Source organism: Ostrea edulis, chromosome 2 (genome assembly GCF_947568905.1).
Source record: "Ostrea edulis chromosome 2, xbOstEdul1.1, whole genome shotgun sequence".
In the NCBI taxonomy this organism is placed as follows: domain Eukaryota; kingdom Metazoa; phylum Mollusca; class Bivalvia; order Ostreida; family Ostreidae; genus Ostrea; species Ostrea edulis.
In genome coordinates, this window is record NC_079165.1 from 5,050,514 (window position 1) to 5,074,732 (window position 24,219).

The following is a 24,219-nucleotide window of genomic DNA, read 5'->3' on the forward strand; positions in this document are numbered from 1 at the left end:
GGACTGCAAAATTTATGCCTATGCCCGGCGTTTACGGCCTTTGAGCAGGGAGGGATATTTAAAATATCGTGTCGCACCTGCTGTGACACGGCGCCTCGGTTTTTGTGGTCTCATCCGAAGGACACCCCCCCCCCCACATTTAGTCGCCTCTTACGACAAGCAAGGGGTACCGAGGATTTATTCTAACCCGGATCCCCACGGGAGAAGTCAGAATTTGAAGATATGAAGATATCATTTATTATTTCAATAAATCTTTAATTGAATTGTTGCGCGTGTCAAATGAAATGATGATATCTTCAAATAATTAAAGATATCGTCAGTGTTAATTTGGCGCTCCACGCAGTTTGCAAATTAGAACTGGTTAGATTATGTGAATGCAGCAGCTTCTCGATCATATAACAGTCGACGACATGGGGGAGGCAGGATAGTAATCTCAGCTGAGATACGGCTCGGCTAGATATTTGGACTCATGCCTTCACTGAATTCCAGAGCAGTCCTTCATAATTCATGTCTGGAAATTCACATTCAACTTCAACTGGTGCTAGTAATTGATGTGCACTTAGGTGAAGAAAAGAGAAACACCATGGATCATCACCCTTAGCTATAGCGAAGATGCGGGAAGTGTAGTGGACAGTATAATCAGGGGCGGATCCAGGAATTGCGGTTAGGCAGGGGGCACTTTATGAGGCAGGGGGTTTGGGGGCCACGTTGAGGCCCCCAGTGGGCCTAGGGGGCAAAGCCCCCGGAAGCTCCTGGATTTTACAGATTTTATAGGGCTTGAAATATGTCTCCTATTTAGTCATTTGTACCATTTTCTATCATTTTTGATAAGGTGAAATTAATAAAATAACACAAATTTTAAGGGTTTGGGGAAAAAAATTAAATTCTCCCAATAAAGTAATTCAAGAAATCAAAAAAATTTGTGATTTATTTCTCCGGAAGTGGAAGAATTTTTTTTTGTTCGGCTAGATATTTGGACTCGGCACATCAATTGCTAGCACCAGTTGAAGTTGAATGTGAATTTCCAGACATGAATTATGAAGGACTGCTCTGAAATTCGGTGAAGGCATGAGTCCAAATATCTAGCCGAATTTAGCCGAATTCTTTTATCATTTAGTACATTTTTCTACACAAAGATAACACGTTAAATTCGAAAAATTTTAGAATGGGGGGGGGGGGGGGGGGCTGCGCCACTGATAATAGGGAACTTATACTGCCTCGCGAGAGAGTTAGCTTTTCTACTGATGTGGTAGAGTGTCTCTCTTGATCACGCAAGTTCAGCAACGGCGGACGTGTTCATAACGTGATGAAAAAATGCGGGTTATAAGGTAAAGCAAATTTTCAAAAATATTTAGTCCCCCCCCCCCCCTCTCTCTCCTCAGATTGGGAAGTTTACAACTGAGTCATAAGACTTATTCCCGCTCTCAAGGGAATGCTTATAAAGTACCCTAGACATTGTGCAAACTTTGTTCAACATAAACCATTAATGATATTTATGATGTGTCAAAATTAAAACTGTCATTAGCAAAATGAGGTTTCAGTAAACAAAGTGCACAAAAGTAAGAACCCTTATATGTTGTATCACATGACAAAATGTATCTGGAATATCATCATTGTGTCGAGGAGCTGATTTTTTAATCCAATTTTGCATTATATTGTGCAATAATTACAACAAAATAAGCGGAAATAATATAATTTATTCAGTGGCAGATATATGCAGAGATTTTTTCTATTAAGAAGCACCAAAATTTGTAAGAAAAAAAAAATAAATATGAATAAACAAAAACAAGGTCATAGTCTATTTGTTGAGATGATCTAATTAAAGGAGGTTTCAACGGGAATTGTTCCGTACTAGCGATTTTTCAATTTCTATGACAGATTTTGTAATGGGAGTTATCTGCCCCTTATTACACCGGCTTCCACCAGGTGAAAAAGGAAGCGTCCAAGTGCCACAGAAGCATTTGGGTTCAGAGGAATCCATTTCGGCATTTGTGGGATTACTGATTTATTAAGGTATTGTATAGCAAATTGTGACTTACAAATGACAAATTTAATTATTTTACTGTAAAGAATCGTGAAAAATGTATTGAATACCCCCCATTTTACAAAAACATATGGAAGATGCAGATTTGACGTGTAAGATTGCACATGCGGTTGAAACATGTGGTGCATGTGTAATATCAATGTGTAGTGTGATCGAGTTGTCAAAATATACATCGAGACCATTATAAGGTATCCACTTTGTTGTCTTAATTAGTAAGAATTGAATGAAATACATTACAGTCTGTTAACTTAAAATGCATTATCATTATAACAGCTGTGAATTCGAATTTCCTCTACAGTACATATATTTAAGCTCCATGCAGCTGCTTTATTCATTTTTGGTATGTTTTTATTCAGATATTTGTTAATACCAATTTTTTTTTATGGAATTTTTCCTGAAAGCCTGTTTCTACGCAATTTTATTGAAATAAACACCATTATTGATTATCTTAGAAATGTCAAGAATGGTTTTCATAGTGTTTTGAAAATAATCTTAGTTCATGTTAAAATTGTCGTATCTCTGTATGTGTAGTTATTAAAAGTTACTATGAATAATTCCAAGATCAATGCTGTTTATTCATCAAAACTGAAATGGATCATCAATTTCATTTAAAAGTAAGATTGAATTTGGGCTGTTAACAGATTAATGCTAAAAGTTCTGTCAAAAAGGCAGACTATTTGAAAAGAAGAATATATTTTACAAAAGTAATGTAATGATATTTAAATGGGGATTATCAGACTTTCTAGGACAGACAAACTCGAGAGGTGATTTGTAATTATCGTGATCTCTACCTTGTGTTTTTTTCAGCGAGATTCCACACGAGTTTTGTTCCACTTTGTCTTGCTACATATGATTATAATATCATTATAACCAGGGCTTGTATGCTGGATTGTTTACTAGACTTACGAGAACTTTACAGAGTCAAATTATAAAATAAAGAATTTTTATTTTTTTGTCATTCGAATTTCTGTCATTTATGATGCAAGGCCTCTGTCTATTATTTATGATCATTATTGGATCATTTTGACTTGAAGTCAGTTCTAGAGAAGCACAAGCCTGACTTGTGGATGTGGTATTTTTTGAGAAGTAGCTCCTTCTAAAGACTGCATACTGATTTTTTACAACACAGATAAATATTAGAAAAATTGATCTTGACAACTCAGTTACATGTGTAAATGTTATCTTAAGGATGAATGGGAATCGATGGGGCAAATTTTTTTTTAATTTCCTCATGTCTCAAAAATTCATTGCATCATGGGGTTTAGCTTAGGGCTGAAACAATCAAATGAATTGTGAAGTTTATTTGTAATATTGGGATTTAAAAACAGTTCATGTTTCAGTATAAACACTAAAACAAAATTCAAGTACACATCAAGTATGCTATGTGTTTGTATTTTAAAACAAATTTTTGGGTAAATTTTTTATAAATGTAACCACTTGTATCACATTGTAAAATTCTTCTTCTTTTTTTTGTCAGTAGAAATGTCTCGAAAGAACGACAAATCCACTGCTCCAACTGATAAACTGACTCGTATTGCCATCGTCAGCAACGACAAGTGTAAGCCAAAGAGATGCAGGCAGGAGTGCAAGAAGTCATGTCCTGTCGTCAGGATGGGTAAGACTCCACCCCCGCTATAGGAAGTGGTTCTCTTAAATTTCTGTAAATAGATGATCTCTACCTAGGATTGGATTTCAAAATTACAAGACAATATTTAGACAATGAAGTGTGCTTTTGTTGTCATTACTGGGAATATGATGGTCGCTAGCATTGTAGATTCAGTGATGCTTGCACTCATCATTTAGTTTACCTACAACGTTAGAAACTGTCATCTTCCTGAGTATGACAACAAAAATACATTTCATTGTTTATATTTACATCACCACCAACTGAACGAATTATAAACAGATTTATTAAGTTTATTATTTATGCATTACAACCCTGTTATGTAAAGTGAGAAGACTATTTAAATGGAACAGCATAGACACATGACTTTTTGATCGGCAGAAAATATTTAAGTTTGGTTTGGGTTTATGTTGTAATTCACTGAAAATTTGCAAATAGCATGTTTTCGGTTACAATTATGAAGTGATCAAAGCATCAAGCATTTTAGATCAAGTATAATTGACACTGTCATTTCAAAAGTTTTTGACTTGGTCAGATAGTCATGATAGTGTGTTAGCATCATGCCAAGTACTGCCAACTGATTTATGCAACATTAACATATGAACTAAGAACTCTTCACCAGCTTAAGGTGAAGTGCTACAAATTTACAACTATGCTTAGCACTTGGGACCACAGCAGTGAGGGTACTTTATCATGGCGATGCCTGCTGCGAAAATTAACCTCCTTTTTTAAGGTCAAATCCGAAAAACCCATGGTTCTCACTTCTAAATGCTGAGTGCTTGGCGTAGGAACAATCACTACCTATGTTTATGTCTTAGCTTTGACAATGGCTGTGGCACAAGTGGGTCTCAAACTCACAAATTCCCGATCACGAAGCGAAGGCTCTACAACTGAGCTACAGTGACAAGTAATCAAAGGAATTTGTGTGTTGAAGTTTGATTTATTATTTTTCATTTATTGATTAGGTAAGCTGTGCATTGAAGTATCCCCTGCAGACAAAATTGCTTTTATTTCGGAGGAACTCTGCATTGGATGTGGTATATGTTCCAAGGTAGGTAACTCTCAGTCTCTGAGCAGGAAGTTTCCTCTTTGCACACCTGTGTCTTTATTTCCCTAGCTGATTTTTTTATCCTTTTTTTATACTGTATGATTTGTTTGTTTTTTTAAATTGGGTGGAATTATGAATGTAAAATTTTACAAACATTAGAATTTGATCATTGAAATTACAAAATTTTACAATCATCCAATATTTGTAACAAATTATTACAATTCCTATGTAAATTCCAGCAGTTCCTGTCTTGTGCAGCTCTTGCTGTTTCTGCATGTCTGAATTTATTCTTTCTTTGAAATGTCCAGGTCTTATCCAGGTCACTTTGTCTTCCTCTTACCTTCAGTTGTACATGACAAGACTGAATATAAAGTAGTACATTGCATATTGAAATATCTCTATTTTATTTTTAGAAATGTCCATTTGAAGCAATATCCATTATCAATTTGCCAAGTAATCTTGAGAAAGACACCACCCATCGATACAGTGCCAATTCTTTCAAACTTCACAGGTAAATTTTCTTCTTACTGAAGGTCTTGTAGATTGCATTCCTTGGAATTTTGACAGAAGATTCTAAATCTCATGGATTTCATGAAACATGGCAATCAAATTTTTGAAATTCATAAAGTACAGTGTACCAATATCTCTAAGAATGAGACAAAATGAAGGAAGAATGATGAAACATGACGTACAAAAGCACTGGGGTTTGAGACTGAATGTCAATTCTTCGCTCTCATTAGAATACTATAGCAACAGAAGTGTTTTGTGAAATTCTCCTTCAGGTTGAAAATTTTATATGGAATAGTTCTACAGAAATCACTAGAAATTTTACATTCTAAGAACAGTTTGCATGTACTTTATGACAGCTATAATTTTACACTGTTTGTTTACATTCTTCTAAGTTTACATGTACTTTATGACAGCTATAATTTTACACTGTTTGTTTACATTCTAAGTTTACATGTACTTTATGGCAGCTATAATTTTACACTGTTTGTTTACATTCTAAGTTTACATGTACTTTATGACAGCTATAATTTTACACTGTTTGTTTACATTCTAAGTTTACATGTACTTTGTGACAGTTTTAATTTTACACTGTTTGTTTACATTCTAAGTTTACATGTACTTTGTGACAGTTTTAATTTTACACTGTTTGTTTACATTCTAAGTTTACATGTACTTTGTGACAGTTTTAATTTTACACTGTTTGTTTACATTCTAAGTTTACATGTACTTTGTGACAGTTTTAATTTTACACTGTTTGTTTACATTCTAATCCAACAGCATTCATCATTATATATAAATTTGCCATTGCACATGTCACATGATTCGCTATAAATCTAACCCTTATTCATTTAACATGTTTGATACCATTGTGTGAGATTGATTAGCTAACTGCATATTCAATGGGAAGAAAGTTGAATGATTAACAGATACACAATAATATGTCAGAAAATCGCCACTGTATAATTCTCAACAATTGTACTTTTTACAGATTACCCATTCCTAGGCCTGGGGAAGTTCTGGGGTTGGTTGGCACCAATGGTATAGGAAAGTCCACTGCACTGAAAATCTTAGCAGGAAAACAGAAGCCAAACTTAGGAAGGTTTGATGTAAGAATTCGATATCTGAGTATCTTGTATTGTGATGATCAAAGTATTACACGTGGATACATGTATATCCAATATTTTCTATTCAGGACCCAGTTGCACTTTAACTAACAGTTAACTTCCCATTAACTCTTACATTTATATAGTGTCTACTAGATGTTAACTTTCAGTTAAAATTTACTTTCGTGCACCTGACTCCCGGTGGTCCGAAATACACTGTAAATACATGTGAAAGTTTTCTCAAGGAAATAAAGTATCCTTTTTCGAATTAATATGATCTGTAGGGGCTTTTTAATTCAGTGTACAGTGTTTTAATGTAGTCTTGACCATTTTAACAGGATCCCCCTGATTGGACAGAGATCTTGACCTACTTCAGAGGATCAGAATTGCAGAACTTCTTCACAAAAATTCTGGAGGATGACCTGAAGGCCATTATCAAACCCCAGTATGTAGATCAGATTCCAAAGGCTGTCAAGGTAAGATGTAGAAAGTGTTATGCAGGGTTCTCATTAAGAGTCGGTACCCGGCGATTTCTCACCCCCTACTTTGAGTAAAATTTTCGCCTTCTTTCTATAGTTAAGACAAGACAAGGCCGTGCTATATCATGATTAAATTCAATACACTGAAGTCTTGAAACTTTTTTATTTCACCAAGAGGCTCCACATGGAGCATAAAAGTACCAAAAAAAGGTACAATCATGTTGAACACAATGACCGAAGCACAACAAAAAGTCGCAGTTCGGATGCAGTTTTCACTTTGTACAGATTATTTCTAGTTTTGTTTTCATTAATTCCAATCCTGATTTTCATTAATGTAAAACAGAAGTAGTGTGAAACATGGAGAAAATCACGGGTTTGTGGGGTCATTTTGCAAAGAAACCAATGTCACGTAACATTCATTGGGAGTTGAATCTTGTTCAAATTTAAGATTTAACCTTTCTACATATTGCGTTGAACCGTTTAGGAAGAATCTATGTGAATTAAATATAATCAATAAATTTGATTAAAAACAGATTTTGTCGTGACAATGTTGGTTCATTACAAAAATGTAAATGAAATTACTACATAACACAACAACAAAGACATATTCATGGGTCCAAGAACATGAACACATTGTCCACAAACCATGTCATGGCTTACTATTAAATCTCCTTGTCATTATTATTACAGTACTATAATAGAAAAAATGAATTGTTACCAGTCACTTACATGTAAATTAACACATTTTGCTGTAACACGGGACATCTGTTTTTGCGGTCTCATCCAAAGGACCGTCCCATTTAGCCGCCTCTTACAACAAGCATGGGGTTATTGAGAACCAATTCTAACCCAGATCCCCACAGGATTTTTTAATGCTAGATTTAAGTGAAATGCCTCCTACAGCCTTCTAATCTTCAAATTTTTTTCCGGGGGAGCATGCCTTTGGCACTCACATATTTCTCTGCCTACTTTCCCTAAATTCACCTGCTGCTAATAAATTTATGGAGAATTTTAGTTATGTAGATCAGATTCCAAAAGCTGTTTTGGTAAGAATCATTTTAGTAAAATGTAAGGATTGTTTTCGTAAGAAGTAAGAACTGTTTTTGATAGTAAGATGTAGTAATTTTATTGGTAAATTGTAAGGCTTGTTTGGTTAACTTTAAGCATTGTATTGATAGATTGTAAGGTTGGATTTGGTTAACTTTAAGAATTGTTTTGTAAGTTGTAAGATTTGGTTTGGTAAGCTCTAAGGTTGGATTTGGCCGTCTGTAACGTGTCTTTTGACCATTTTGTTCTCGACTTTTCCTCCTTGTCTTAAATGATATTGTATATATACTGTGCATGTATACATTCATAGTGATAAACATTGGAAATGTTTGCAAAAAATTTATCTCGCTAAGAAATGTGAAAAAGCAAGATCACAGAAATGAAATCTCGCAGAATATACAAATAACGTGCGATCATCAGTACATGTACTAGTACAGTGTATATTGTCATTGTATTAAATCTATTAAACTTCAATAGAACTCCCTCTACCTGTATTCAAAGGCTAGATATATTAATTCAAGGTATTATGATAAATACACTGAACATTTTCAAGCAAGAGTCTGCCTGACTGTACATTGCCAACTGCATTGTTTTATCATTAAATGATGTATTTTGTGAACACCAGATGAAAATCTGAAAAGATTTATTGGCTTTTGATGCAATGAAAAGTAATGCTGAATTACATGTATATCTTCATACATTTCTGATAAAGTGTAATGCATTAACCTTAAAGTCCTGAAAAATTATAAGGGCTGTTCCAGAAATGATCAAATGGGGGGGTCGGGCGGCAAACGATATTTTTTTGTATGGGTGGTCGTATTTTTTCATATTTTAATTGGTCCGTGGTTGGACTGTTAAAAAAATATTTATTATGGGTGGTGGGTAGTTTCTATTGTTTTAATTTGTGCCATGTGGGTGTTGAGTTTTCAGAATATTTTTATTGTCGCTCTTGTCGTTTTGGTTACAAAACGTCCGAGGGAAAATTGAAAACGTGCTTTCGAAATGGTGCTTTCGAAATCGGAAATAACATAGAACTATTCGAGTTGTCGCTCTTTGCAGCGCATAACTTTCCATAACGGCACTCTTCAAATTAGAGGCGCGTTTAGTAGGGTCCCTTTGGATGTGATGGCGGCGAACTCTGTTCTGTAGATTATTACAGTTTACTGTGCATCGATTTTGGGAATATTTTGAAACCAATAGGTATTCCGTTTTCTAATAAAAATAGGCAAACCTTAGTTGATTTATACGAGGGTACCGATGCGTTATATTTATCAGTCGGTGTGATGGTGATATAGAGGCGTCCGGGCGCGGGCTCCATTAGAAGACGAACGATTCGTGGAAAAACATACCATTTCATGATAATAGCATCGTTTGGACTCCCAATCTTTCCAACATTCCCGCCATAGATGCCTTTGATTGTTGATGTGACATCGTTTCTTCAGAACTACTGTGATACAATGTCGCACAGGCATTACCGCGTCATTGACTAGAATGTTTGTCCCGAAAACCTCGCGAGATTTGTACCGTTTTCATTTTTAAAAATATTTTTGTGGTGGGTCTGGTTAGTATTTTTTTTTTTTTTTTTTTTTAGATGGGTCATTGTAAAATGAGTTTATTAATTTGATGGGTCATGGGGTAATTTTTTATTTTTTTTTTTATGGGTGCTTGGTATATATACAAAAGGTGCCTCCCGACCCCCCCCCCCCCCCCCATGTATTTATTTCTGGAATAGCCCTAACCTGGAATTAAAGTCCACATGACGTGAGAGGCCAATTTAGCCATTCCCCTTAAAAGATCTCTAAAGATGCATTAAACTGTTGAGTGGTGATGACTACAGGAATTGACTGAATTATTTCCATCAGTGAGAAAAGATACTGATGTTTTAAAACATACCTCTTGTAGGGATCAGTGCAGCAGTTATATAAAAACATATCTTGTAGGGATCAGTGCAGCAGTTATATAAAAATGTATCTTGTAGGGATCAGTGCAGCAGTTACATGTATATAAAAACGTATCTTGTAGGGATCAGTGCAGCAGTTACATGTATATAAAAACGTATCTTGTAGGGATCAGTGCAGCAGTTATATAAAAACGTATCTTTTAGGGATCAGTGCAGCAGTTATATAAAAACAGATCTCTTGTAGGGATCAGTGCAGCAGTTATATAAAAACGTATCTTGTAGGGATCAGTTCAGCAGTTATATAAAAACGTATCTCTTGTAGGGATCAGTGCAGCAATTATATAAAAACGTATCTTGTAGGGATCAGTTCAGCAGTTATATAAAAATGTATCTTTTAGGGATCAGTGCAGCAGTTATATAAAAATGTATCTCTTGTAGGGATCAGTTCAGCAGTTATATAAAAACGTATCTCTTGTAGGGATCAGTGCAGCAATTATATAAAAACGTATCTTGTAGAGATCAGTTCAGCAGTTATATAAAAATGTATCTTTTAGGGATCAGTGCAGCAGTTATATAAAAATGTATCTCTTGTAGGGATCAGTGCAGCAGTTATATACAATGTAAAAACGTATCTCTTGTAGGGATCAGTGCAGCAGTTATTGGACAAAAAGGATGACCTAGGAAACCAGGAAGATGTCTGTGTACAACTGGGTATGTTGATCAGAAGAATTCTAGTCCACAAAAACTCAAATTCAATTTTTTTTCTTTCCTAGTCATGAAAATGAATATTTTATTATAAATTATAAAAAAGTTTCCTTTTAAATGAGTAAAACAGCGAAGTGCTGGGGATGAACAAATTTGATTCGTTACAACATGTACAAATGCCATGTGTTACTTGTATATCCAATAAGTATGGGTCGCTGTAAGCATGAATTCACTATAAGAGTGTTTACTGATCTATCATAGACATTACTGATTAGATATGTATTTTGTATTTACATTTGTATACACATTATATTTCTTAATCTCCAACAGATCTGGTAAATGTGAAGGACATATTTACATTTATCTATACTTACAGTATATTTGTTGGTCTTACATAGATCTGGTAAATGTGAAGGACGTTTTTATATACACGCGTATTTGTTGATTTTACACAGATCTGGTAAATGTTAAGGACAGAAATGTGGAAGCGCTGTCTGGAGGAGAGCTCCAGAGATTTGCTTGTGCCATGGTGTGCATTCAGAAAGCTGACATGTAGGTATTCTAGTCAATCTCATCACTAAATCTTTGACAGACTGAAAATACGGATCTGATCAATTATGTTTTTTAAGCACTCTCTGTCCTTTGCAAGGTCTCAGTGGTTTATACTAAATACTTTTAAACCACTGAGACCTTGGATGATGTACATTGTAGTACTTATAGTTTATGGCTTTAAATTAGAACATCACTTTGTGAAATCATTGACCTTAGAATTTTGACTTGGTGCTTCTGTATATATAGCAAACAAGAAAATACAGATACTAGTGTCATGGTTTGTATATTGATGGTTGGGTGTTTAGGGGAGGCTACATATTGAAGGAAGTCACATGTTGGAAATTTACATCTGGTACTTGTACTTGGCAACTGATATTCCTTCATGAGTAGATGACCCTATTGAGTTTTAGCTCACAAAGTTAAAAGTTGGTCAAACTACACTGTACATGTACTCCAGACATAGGGAAATATTATCCGTTTAATATTTTGATAACCCTTTGCTGGATAGACCTCAGACTTGGTACACCAGCACTTTCTAAAGAAGGAGATGACCCCTGTAAATCTTTAGGTTGCAAGGTCAAATGTCATGGGTCAAACTAATCCACATGATAAAATGTCTGCTCAATATCTTTGATACACATTAAACTTGGTATACATGTAAACCTTAAGAAGTAGATAATCATGACTGATTTTGAGATCATAAGGTTTAAGGTCGGAGGTCAACCTTTTCTGCATGTAAGAAAACATTGTCCATTCAGTATTTTGAGAACTCTTTGCTTTGCACTATCATATTCATTACAGATATTGTAAATTTAAAATGGACCCTTTTCAATATCAAATTGCTACACAGGAGACGTATATATACAGTTTTTATTTCATACATATCGAAACTATTGATAATCCTGTGCAAGTTGACACTTTTATTCTTTTGTTTCGACAGATTTATGTTTGACGAGCCGTCCAGCTACCTGGATGTGAAACAGAGGCTGAAGGCTGCTCTGGCAATCCGACAACTGATTAACCCCGACAAATTCATCATCGTTGTTGAACATGACTTGTCTGTCCTGGATTATCTGTCAGATTTCATCTGCTGTCTCTATGGAGTGCCGGGGGCTTACGGAGTAGTTACTATGCCTTTCAGTGTTAGAGAAGGTAAAATTCAAAATTATAGTTATAATAATGATGAAATATAATTTTGATCCATTTCAACCTCCCTTGCAGAAGTTTTGCTGCATTATTTGAAATTTAATGTTATATGGAGGGTACATGATTTGTCTGCTGAAATTGTCTCGCAGTTTCCAAGTGAAAACTCTCTTATTTTACAAATTATTTGTATGGGTATTGAATAGGGCTGGGACGATTCATGGTTAGCTCGATTCGGTTCGGTTTCGATTCTGAACAGCACAATTTGGTTATTTTCGATTTGGTTCATGTTAGGTCCAATTTATCTAATTACAGCACAAAAATTCACAATTTTAACGAGTAGGATATTTGATTTGATTCAAGTTATATAACTATATGTCATCATTTGTAAACATCATATCTATTTATAATGGCATTTTATAACTTTGATAAAAAAAAGAAAAGAAAACAATGACAGTCCATTAAAATTTGTTTAATATTAATGTGGTGCATAAATTTTGGATTATTAAACAAATCTATAGTGAATCTAAAATATATATGATATTGTTTTCATTGATATGTAAAAATTCAACGAGTCTTTGAAAATATCTCCTTTATTGATTTACTTCTCTCATATTAACTGTCAAATCTGTGTCATTACCTACGATGTTGATTTCACTCCACCACTGACAGAAATGCTATATGTCATGTAAAGATAAACTGCAATGATCTTACGGACTATATTCTGTTGGTATCTGAGTGGTGAAAATGCTAACTCTCAACACAGTAGTGATTTAAATCTCTGTTGCATAAAAAACCACATGTTCTGCACATCACTCGGACGCCATATTTGTTGTTTTGGTGTATGTAAAATCTAAACCGAACTGAAGCGAAATCCGGAATTTGTAATCGGTGCATCGAATCGAATGGTATGAATCGCGGTGCACCGAAATTTTCGGTGCATCGCACAGCCCTAGTATTGAAGATGTGCATATGGCTAGGCTTGATTTCCATCAATTTTTTTTAAAGAAAATTACAGGTTATTAAACTTAAAAGCCAGTTTTGAAAATGAAAATATGACATGGTGTACATGGCTTGTTCATTTAACTTCTCCTTCTAAGTTTTCAAGATCAGGCCTTTATGAACAGCTTGAAGGTGTGTGTATTGCAAGAATTTTGATTTTCAACAATTTTCTCATTTTCTTTGATGTCTGAAAAAAAATTACAGGTTAAACTTTAGTCAATTTTGGGGAAATGATTTACACACAGAGCTTTTAGTTAACTTTATAATCATCCATCTGCCTCCTGTCAAAGTTATAAAGCAAGGGCCTTTTATTTATACAATGCTAAAGACAATATGTCACAGCTTAATGTTTGCTCTTACTGCATCATACCTGTAATAAGTAAAGTTCTACAACTTCTGGCTAAAGAAAAACACCCTATATAACGGGCGTATTATGTACCATTGCTTGTTGCAAGGTTTGGAAATAGATGAAGTCACTTTGGATCATGTTTTACAGACGCATTTAGTTTTCTTGATTTTGGTTATTGCTTTTGTTGAAAGGATTGAAATCTTTTCTATTTTGTACACAGGAATCAACATATTCTTGGATGGGTTTGTGCCTACAGAAAATCTTCGATTCAGGGAAGTGTCTTTGACATTCAAGGTTGCAGAAACAGCTTTGGAGGAGGAAATTAAGAGGATGTGTCGATATGAATATCCAAATATGAGGAAATTAATGGGTACGTTCTTTTGAACAAAACTGTTAGGACCAAAATACAATGTGTAGTAAATTTTCGTTATCTCAAACTTAATGGTGCCTAGGGAAACCTTAAGAGATCTACGAGAGTCTGAGATAGATGTGTGTACATAAAGAAAATGCATGTATTTAGGACTTCCAACTGACTTTGACATATCCATGGTGTTCGAGATATCGATGTTCAAAATACCACATATCCGTGGTATCTGAGGTATTGATGTTCAAAATACCACATATCCATGGTATTCGAGATATCGATGTTCACAATACCGAGGTTCAACTATCTATGGATACTGTTTGAGATTGTATAGATTTTCAATGTTAAATGTGCCTGTTCAAGTTAAAGAATGTGATAAGCTTAGTTTTGTACAAGACAAGTGCTATATCTATGTAAAAAGAAGAATGTAGAGGAAAAAGTACTATGTACATTTGTTCTGTAGATAATAAATACAGTACGTTGACAAGAGTGCAGACATGCCGTTAAGCAATGCATGTGATTGTCCTTTTTATCCCCCCTCAATACCCATCTAGTCATATAGATTGCAGCTGGTTAGATGTGACATGACATTTGAGCACGAGAGTGCCCCCACCCCCCTAACTATGTAGACACCTCTATGTACACCCAGTGCTCACATAGTGCAAGTCATATGCCAAGTATGTCAGATTAAAATTGCTTATTATTACTCCAGGGGTATACCTTATCGTGTAGTTTAACATGCACATGTAACAGGTTGAAATAGACATATATATATTTATTGAATTTGTGTTTGTTGATATATAAGATGATATTGTGTACATAAAGTGTGTGAATCTCTATGTAATGAACAAACTTTTTATTGTAGGAAATTTTGAACTAAGGGTTGGAAGTGGACAGTTCACAGACTCAGAGATCATTGTTATGTTGGGAGAAAATGGGACAGGAAAAACAACTTTTATCAGGATACTGGCAGGAAAACTGATCCCCGATGAAGGAGGTTCGACTTCATTACCTCTGTTTCAATTATTTAGATATCTCCCGGAATGTTCATTAAATACATACAATGTACTGTCTGCATACAGGGAAATATTCGTCCTTGTTTTATTATCGCACTTTTTTACATTTGTTGCCTGTGATCGAATTCAAAACTGTGCAGAACCATTTTCTCTGTGTGTTGGCAAATTTAAAACATAGCAAAACCCATCTGCAAGCTTAGAAGGGGGGAAATAACCCTGTAAGCAGTATTAAGTATTGCTGCAGGAGAAAAGCAAGCTTTGATAATTTGCCAGATGTAATGATGGCTTGCAAACAGTTTTCATTAGACAACCATGCAGAATTTGATCAAGAAGCAATCTATTAAACAAAACCCTGTATTGGCAATCCATTGCTGAATGAAGACATGCATGAGGAGAGGACTGTTCCACACTAGCTGTGGTTTATTTATTGTCGATTAATTTGTTGTTGGTTAATTTGTTGTTGTTTAATTTATCGTTGGTTAATTTGTTGTTGGTTAATTTAATGTTGGTTAATTATGTCTCCTCTCTTTCAAGGGGAGACACATTGTTTTTGTACTTTCTGTCTGTCTGTCACAAAATCTTGTGAACACTTCTCCTTAATGGGTTATTGGATAGACTTGAAATTTTGTACATTGCTTCATTGCCATTTGTAGATGTGCATATTGTAGGGACAGGAGGATCCAATTATTTTTGTAAAAGTTATAATGGATCTTAGAGGGGTGGAGGATGTAAAATAGCTTAGGAACACTTCTTCTCCTATATGGCTTATCAGATAGATTTGAAACTTTGTACAATGCTTCATTGCCATTTGTAGATGTGCATATTGTACGGACAGGAGGATCCAATTGTTTTTCTTAAAGTTATAGTGGATCTGAGGGGTGGAGGTTGTAAAATATTTTGTGAACACTTCTCCTATGTGGTTATGGGAGTTCATAATGCCTATATTCCTGCTCATTCTTTCTCCTCCATACCATGCAGTACATTAAGGGGAGGTTTCATTTGGAGCACCTCCAATTTGGGGAGATGGGGAGACATTAGTTTTTCATAAAAACAATCTCTAGTTTATTGTTGGTTAATATTTATTGTTGGTTAATTTAATGATGGTTAATTTACTATTGTTTAATATTTTGTCGGTTAATATATTGTTCAGTTTTTGACATTCATTCTCTATATAGGTCCTTGCCCGATGTTGAATGTTAGCTACAAACCGCAGAAGATTAGTCCCAAGTCACAGGGTACAGTCAGACAACTACTGCACGACAGAATCCGGGACGCGTACGTACATCCACAGTTCGTAACCGACGTCATGAAACCGCTCCTGATAGAAAGCATCATTGATCAAGAGGTTAGTATTTTTTACCCTGTGACCTTGGAGTTTGACCTACTTTTTCAAAACTTTAGCCTTGCTAATAACTTTTGAACAGTAAGAGCTAGAGCTTTGATATTTCATATGAGTATTTCTTGTGACAAGACCTTTCTGTGGGTACCAGCATTTTTTACCCTATGAGCTTGGAGTTTGACCTACTTTTTGAAAACTTTAACCTTGCTAATAACTTTTGAACAGTAAGTGATAGAGCTTTGATATTTCACATGAGTATTCCTTGTGACAAGACCTTTCCGTTGGTACTAAACCTTTTGACCTTGACATTTGACCTACTTTTTAAAAAATTGACATTGGTCATAACTTCTAAATGGTAAATATTAGAGCTTTCATATTGCACATAAACATTTCTTGTGACAAGATCTTTCTACTGGTACCAAGATATTTGTCCTTGTGATCTTGGCCATCTTCGGAATTGGCCATTATCGGGGGTATTTGTGTTTCACAAACACATCTTGTTTCTTTTTAATCTTGAAACGTTTACTTAATATGTTTTTGTACTTTGTGTGTAGGTTCAGAACTTGTCTGGAGGAGAATTACAGAGAGTGGCCTTGGCTCTCTGTCTAGGAAAACCTGCTGATGTTTACCTGATTGATGAGCCATCGGCGTATTTAGATTCTGAACAGCGTCTGCATGCCGCAAAAGTCATCAAGAGGTTGGTACAGCTTAGCCTAGTTTACAATGCTAGTTAGAGATATTAAAAGATGGGATAAACCCCTGATTATAGTGTTAGTTTATAAAGGTCTTAGAAGGTATTTATTGCATTAAGTTAAGAAAGAATTTAAAACATGCGGAGGTAGAGCGATTGCCCCGCACGCGAGGGTCAGGGTTCAAATCCCGGCTGTGGCAGACCTAAGTCATTAAAACAGGTAGTGACAGTTCCATTGCCAAACGCTCGGGATCAGGTGTGAATGTCACGGGTCCTCAGAGATGACCTTAGAAACTGATGTCACAGTAAGTGTGGCACGCTAAAGAACCCTCACTGCTCAATGGCTGTAAGCGCCGAGCATAGGCCTAAATTTGAAGCCCTTCATCGGTCTTGGTGACGTCTCCAAATGATTGAAAAACTCTCGAGTGACGTTAAACACGATGCAATCAATTAATGATGAAAGATGCGATAAACAAGTTATACCTGTGCTTATACTGTATGTACCTGTGTGAATCGTCAATGGACAGAATGTGCTAGTTCAGATAAGGATTATTCCAGTTGAAACTGCATGTATGTCGAAAGAGCAAATGCAAATAAGAAACAGTCAAGAAAATATATGTTTAGTCCGTATGAAAGAGATTTTATTGGTAACATACATAATTTCTGAGAAGTTGAAAAAATAACACATTGATACATTGTACTAAATATAATCATGTCACATGTTACAGGTTTGTGTTGCATGCCAAAAAGACTGCCTTTGTGGTGGAACACGATTTCATCATGGCTACCTACCTTGCCGATCGTGTGGTTGTGTTTGATGGGAAGCCTTCAATCTCTACAAAGGCCAATAGGTAAAGACACCGTCTCAAATGTCAGAAAAGGCTACAAACAGTACCTTAAACATTGATACTTCTTTGAAATATATTTGTGGTCAATGGAATCTTATTCTTCAGATCAATTAACATGTCAGTTTAACAAAGTGAAACTATCATTATCCATTATAAAACTTGGTTCAGAATTAGCCTCTCTTGAAAGTCAGACAAGCATTCGGTTTCATTCCATCAGTGCTGTCAAGAATATAATACAATTGCTGGTGTAGGAACTGAAAGATAAGTTACAGCATGACCACATTATAAATATCGATCACGGTTCTAAGAACACTGTTCCTTGATTTGATTATATAAATGATGTCGAGCACGGTTCTATGAACACTGTTCCTTGATTTGATTATATAAATGATGTCGAGCACGGTTCTAAGAACACTGTTCCTGGATTTGATTATATAAATGATGTCGAGCACGGTTCTATGAACACTGTTCCTGGATTTGATTATATAAATGATGTCGAGCACGGTTCTATGAACACTGTTCCTTGATTTGATTATATAAATGATGTCGAGCACGGTTCTATGAACACTGTTCCTTGATTTGATTATATGAATGATGTCGAGCACGGTTCTATGAACACTGTTCCTTGATTTGATTATATGAATGATGTCGAGCACGGTTCTATGAACACTGTTCCTTGATTTGATTATATGAATGATGTCGAGCACGGTTCTATGAACACTGTTCCTGGATTTGATTATATGAATGATGTCGAGCACGGTTCTATGAACACTGTTCCTTGATTTGATTATATAAATGATGTCGAGCACGGTTCTATGAACACTGTTCCTTGATTTGATTATATAAATGATGTCGAGCACGGTTCTATGAACACTGTTCCTGGATTTGATTATATAAATGATGTCGAGCACGGTTCTATGAACACTGTTCCTTGATTTGATTATATAAATGCATGTTTCTGGTTTGCAGCCCACAGTCATTGTTAAACGGAATGAACAGCTTCTTAGAGTCATTGGATATTACGTTCAGGCGAGATCCCAACAACTTCCGCCCTCGTATCAACAAACTCAACTCCGTCAAGGTAATGGAAATTAACGAACACGGAATCAATAGTCACTGAAAGCAATATTATAGGGTGTATTTCACTTAAAGCAATATAGGGTATATTTCACTCAAAGCAATATAGGGTATATTTCACTTAAAGCTGTATGACCCGATGTTCATGTATTATTTTTGTACATAATTACTTTAAAGCAGATTAATTACTTTATAAAGTTATTAACTTTCCCTTAATTACATGCTTGAAAACATCTGCATGTAAAAGAAAACAGTGCGAATATTATTTAGAAAGTAAATATAGTGGCTACATAAGTAAATCATCCCATAACAGACGTCTATAAATAGACCCATGCGCGTCAGGGGAATCCCAACATGATGTATAAACTTATACGCAACTGTCTAGTTTTAAGGTTGAAAGAGCATAAAACAACGATTGCTAAGAGGTATTTGATATTTTTATTTCTATTAAACTTATGATACGGTACTGTTATAACAAAATACACAGCTTCACACAGATAAGACCACCGATGATCTGAAAGTTTGAACTGGTCACGTGACTGTCACTTGAAATGGCAGTGATGCGGTTATTTGTAAACATCGATTTAAAATCAAATAATTTGGGTTAAAACAGGTGAAATAATTTTTTGATATGTCGTACAGCCTCATAACTACATACGTGCGATGATTTAATAGCGTTTTTACGAGATGGAAAAAAATGTTGTAATTCAGACCATACAGCTTTAAAGCAACGTAGGGTATATTTCACTCAAAGCAATTTAGGGTATATTTCACTCAAAGCAATATAGGGTATATTTCACTCAAAGCTATGTAGGGTATATTTCACTTAAAGCAATGTAGGGTATATTTCACTCAAAGCAATGTAGGGTATATTTCACTCAAAGCAATGTAGGGTATATTTCAGAATTTTGTCAGGAGTCTATGGTATAACGATTGGTTGTATACTTTGATTTCTAGAGAGACAAAATTAAACTTTTGCATTCCCAATGTTTTCGTGTTTGATATCTTTACCAATTGAAATGATAGTCATTTCTTCATGAATGTGAGCGATATGCGGATGAATCTTCATAGATGTAGTACAATTATTTTAAAGGCTGGGAATTCCAACAGAAATGGAAGTAAAATGTGAATATATAAAATAAATTTCCATTTTGGAAATACATGAGGTCATGGACTGCGATGCTTTACATATCAAAAAATACATTTCCTTGAGGATAGTATCAAATTTAAATATTATATGTTTCTTTGTAGGACACTGAACAGAAGAAGGGTGGGAACTACTTTTTCTTGGAGGACTGAAACTGGGTCATTGCGACCCAGAAGATTGTTAGCTTGGGCTCTCCGAGCTTTACACTTGTGGTGCCTGGCTGTCGGTTAGATAAAAGGAAATGGTGGAAGTTTATAAAATGTACATCAATTGGAAAATCATGGAGAACATGCACTATTAAAGTTGAATTTTAAATCAAAAATGGTATAAAATACATTGTAGCAGTCATTGATTGATTCACCAACAAGTGATCCGTGTTGTAGATCATCTGATGACATGGCAATTCTGTTCTTCATTATCAGGGCTCTCGTTTCTCAAAATATGGGGGTGAACAGAAGGCCCTTCCATTCTCAAAGAGGAAAAGGGCCACATGTTTCTCAAAACTGAAATGTCATTTTTCCCTGTTACGAAATCTTGAGAGATTTGATGATGTGTAATTTTATCTTCACAAAGAATATGGTGTCCATTAATTATGAAGAATATACTGTATGTACATTTATAAATCCACTTTGCGTATCTTGAGGGTGAGAGATAACGGCCGGAGTATACAATCTTTGATATTTTCCTTGTATATTTAATGCAACAGATTTTTTGTTAAGTCTTGTTAAAAGCCATATAATGTAAGAACACACTGTACATTTTATTATTTTCACAGACCATGAATTTTAACATTTTTAATCCCTTTGTTCTGTTTATTTCCTGTATTTTACTGGAATCAAAGTCATTTGTTTTCTTTTTTTTAATACAATTTTCTTTAATGTAAACATAGTAAAGCAGTTTAATGTAAACTTACATTTTTGTAAAGCAGTTAATGTGAGATTACGTTATTGTAAAGCACTTAATGTGAGATTACATTATTGTAAAGCAATTAATGTGATATTACATTGATATTGTAAAGCAGTTAATGTGAGATTACATTATTGTAAAGCAGTTATGTGAGATTACATTATTGTTAAGCAATTAATGTGAGATTACATTAATATTGTAAAGCAGTTAATGTGAAATTACATTATTGTAAAGCAGTTAATGTGAGATTACATTATTGTAAAGCAGTTAATGTGAGATTACATTATTGTAAAGGCTGTGCTGGTCTGTTGTAAGTTGTAGTCTGAATATAAAAAGGTGAAAAAATGTGAAATTATCAACTGTAGACATTTTTATATGGTCTAACAAGCTGTCTGATATTCAAATTCTTCAATAAATGAATTGCTGTCTATAATTTAATACTGCAGGATGATTGTGTTAGAACTTTGTGTAGCCTATGAATGGGTGGTGCTAGTTACACCTGGCCAGGATTTCTCGGAAAAAAACTTAAATCGAAATTTGGACTTAAGTCTGAGATTTTACTCATGTTTGACTGCTCAAATAAAAGAAAACTCAAACTTATTGATTTGAGATTTTTTCTAGAAATCCAAGTCTGAGCTTAAAGCTCGTGTGAGTTTTTCTGGTCACTTTTTGTCGTGCATCCTTCTGTCTGTTCCTAAGCTTTTAACACTCCAGAACCACTGGACCAATCCAATCACACATGACACAAATTATCCTTAGGTGAAGGGTATTCATGTTTGATCAAATGAAGGGTCATGCTGCCTCCAGAGGGGAGATAATCAAGAAAGCAAAAATAGGGTGGGGGTCATTTAAAAATCTTCGGGAGAACCACTGGGCCAGAAAAGTTTACATTTACCTGAAAGCTTCCTCGCATAGTGTACTTAAAATTTGTTAAAATCATGGCTCCTTGGGTAAGGTAGGAACACAAAGGCTCATGACAACATGGTGATCTCTAAGTACCAATACCACTAAGGTGGCCATGTTCTGGAGAAACAGACATTTTAAAAGATTGTCTTTCTTGTATGCATACATGTACATAAGGGTGCCCACCCATAAAATTTTCAAATTTAAGGTGAATCATTATCTCTTGTTTCAAAAAAAAGAAAGAGGATATTAAAGAAGCAATCATATTTCCCCATTTGATATTTTTAAAAGATGCGTCTTTTGTCAATTCCTGAATGGAAGTTCTGTAGATGACGCTTCCACTGTTACTTCGTTATGCACATTTTCAAATGGCAAAAAAAATGACGTGTTTCAAGCCTTGCAAAGTCTTTAAAATCCGGGGGCCACCAGGGCTTTTCCCTAGACCCATTGGGGGTCTTGGGGTGGCCCCCAGACCCCCTACTCCAGCATGCTAGAGGTTCACCGCGAGATACTTTGACTTGGCGCCGCGTATATAAGGAACGTTAACGGACGCTCTACCTTCAACGTTGGAGTACCAGACCCCCTACCGCATGACACCCCGCGCCCTCTAATTTCAATTCCTGAACCCGTCACTGATAACATGATGAGGGGGGGGGGGGGGGGGATACTTGCAGTGATATACATCTTTTTGAAGGAAACAAAATGTGCGGTGTTTAAAATCCCTCCCCATTCATATATTTGCTAATTATATCGTCTTCTCTTGGTCAAGTTAGCGTCATGTACAGGGACTCATGAAAGACAGCAATGAAGTTGACATAAAACCACTGGTTAAATATTGACTTTCAATAGTGTCCGTATTGCGATAGGACAATCCAACCGCAATATAAAGGTTCAACAAATACGGTGGAAATTTTCGGGAACGTCTTACAAGACTTAATTTAGTTTTACTAGTAAACTCGTTTAATATAAATTATTAATCAAATTAGATATTTTTCACGTATGCGTAATGTTCACTATCAGTAGCAGCATGCAATCTTCATCTTTTGTTACGTAGAATTGATCGAAGATGCTATGAAATCCACAAAATCTGAATACATTAGACATTCGTGTGTATAAACTTTAATGATTATTCAACAGATTGTAAAGAGCCATGTTTTACTTGTGTCTGATCAATTCACTTCTCTCTGGAAGTGCCGGAGCCCACGGCCGTGTATAGGGCAATAGTCTGCCAGCTGCACACTTCCCTAACGAGAATACAATGTTCACCTGAAATGTACAAGTTTATATCACAATACTGGTCGTTCAGCACATAATTATAGAATTATGTACGCATTAATACGTCTAGGGAAAAAGTACGTGCGTTTTATGTAATTCAGTTTTCAAAACTGACACCCATATACATGTATATGCACTTTGTCTCGTAGATTTTCTCCGAGTTGCTCTCAGATGTTAACAACCTTAGATAGGAAACCGGTCATTATGTTACACGTATCAAGTGGTGCTTGGAGTTTGCATGTACTTATTCTGTTGTTGATTCATTCGCTCCCTTTCCTTACACTTGAAGCAGTTAAAACAGAGACACGAAGCCTCGGGGTCCGCGTGGTAGGCACACGGACAAAACTCACAGAAACACAGCAAGACCCTCAATATTTCTAGAACACACAGAGTCATGTCTATGATGGCCACTATCGATGTGACAGTTCCATACCACTCCCGAAAATCCGCCACATGAAAAATAAACAGGGCGTGAACGAACGTTGTCGTTTTGAAAGACACGAAAATAAGTCTCCATATTTTGGGGTGGTAAGAATTGGCGATGGCTTCCCATTTTCTCGCGGCGATGATAGTCAGGGTGATCAACAGTGCAAGGACCACACCCACGTAGCAGAGAATGGGGATCTTGTAATTGTCTGTCCAGTCCGGGAATCCGAGTTTTAGCCACAGAAAAATAACGGCACCTGCATCGACAACATAGCCGATCCACACCCGGATAACGAATATAATGACCCACTTTCTGGGATCTTCACTGAGCTTCTTGTCGACATATCTCGATATCACACAGTTAGCCAGGCACAGGATTAGGTCACCATTATTCCTGCAACATTCCGACATTGCTGCCGAGCGAGTTCAGCTGTCTGTTTAAAAACTCCCACACACGCGTACCTTTAGTCATGCGACCTAATCACAATATCATATTTTCTTGAGGGTCCTTATGGGTCTAGGTCGATTATATTTGTAATGAAGTTGGCCGCGGGCTATATATAATGATCTCAGATTACATGATGCGAAAATTACAAATTAATTATAGATATATTTCCAATATATTGTTTTAAAACCACAGCTACATGTAGGTTGCCATGACTTGTATATCCCATTGTATTCTGGTATTATTGATATTTTTTTCTTTTTCGTTTTAAAATGA

The 24,219-nt window shown here is 35.6% G+C and overlaps 1 protein-coding gene across 3 annotated transcripts; it reads left to right on the forward strand.

The window, feature by feature from the left end:
* The first annotated feature begins 1,899 nt into the window (after nt 1-1,899).
* Nucleotides 1,900-23,950, forward strand: LOC125680418 (ATP-binding cassette sub-family E member 1-like). Of its 3 annotated transcripts, none has more exons than XM_048920003.2 (16): nt 1,900-2,013; nt 3,525-3,659; nt 4,634-4,719; nt 5,130-5,227; nt 6,215-6,332; nt 6,668-6,805; nt 10,397-10,466; nt 10,916-11,012; nt 11,953-12,164; nt 13,727-13,876; nt 14,736-14,867; nt 16,062-16,231; nt 16,780-16,922; nt 17,645-17,767; nt 18,734-18,845; nt 20,093-23,950. In XM_048920003.2, the coding sequence occupies exons 2-16, from the start codon at nt 3,527-3,529 to the stop codon at nt 20,138-20,140; spliced, it is 1,830 nt and encodes a 609-aa protein (XP_048775960.2). In that variant the 5' UTR covers nt 1,900-2,013; nt 3,525-3,526; the 3' UTR covers nt 20,141-23,950. The 3 variants fall into 3 exon arrangements, with proteins under 3 accessions (XP_048775960.2, XP_048775961.2, XP_048775962.2); XM_048920004.2 differs by having other exon boundaries at nt 1,907-2,013; nt 3,522-3,659; XM_048920005.2 differs by lacking the exon at nt 1,900-2,013 and adding an exon at nt 2,127-2,232.
* Nucleotides 23,951-24,219: the final 269 nt, after the last annotated feature.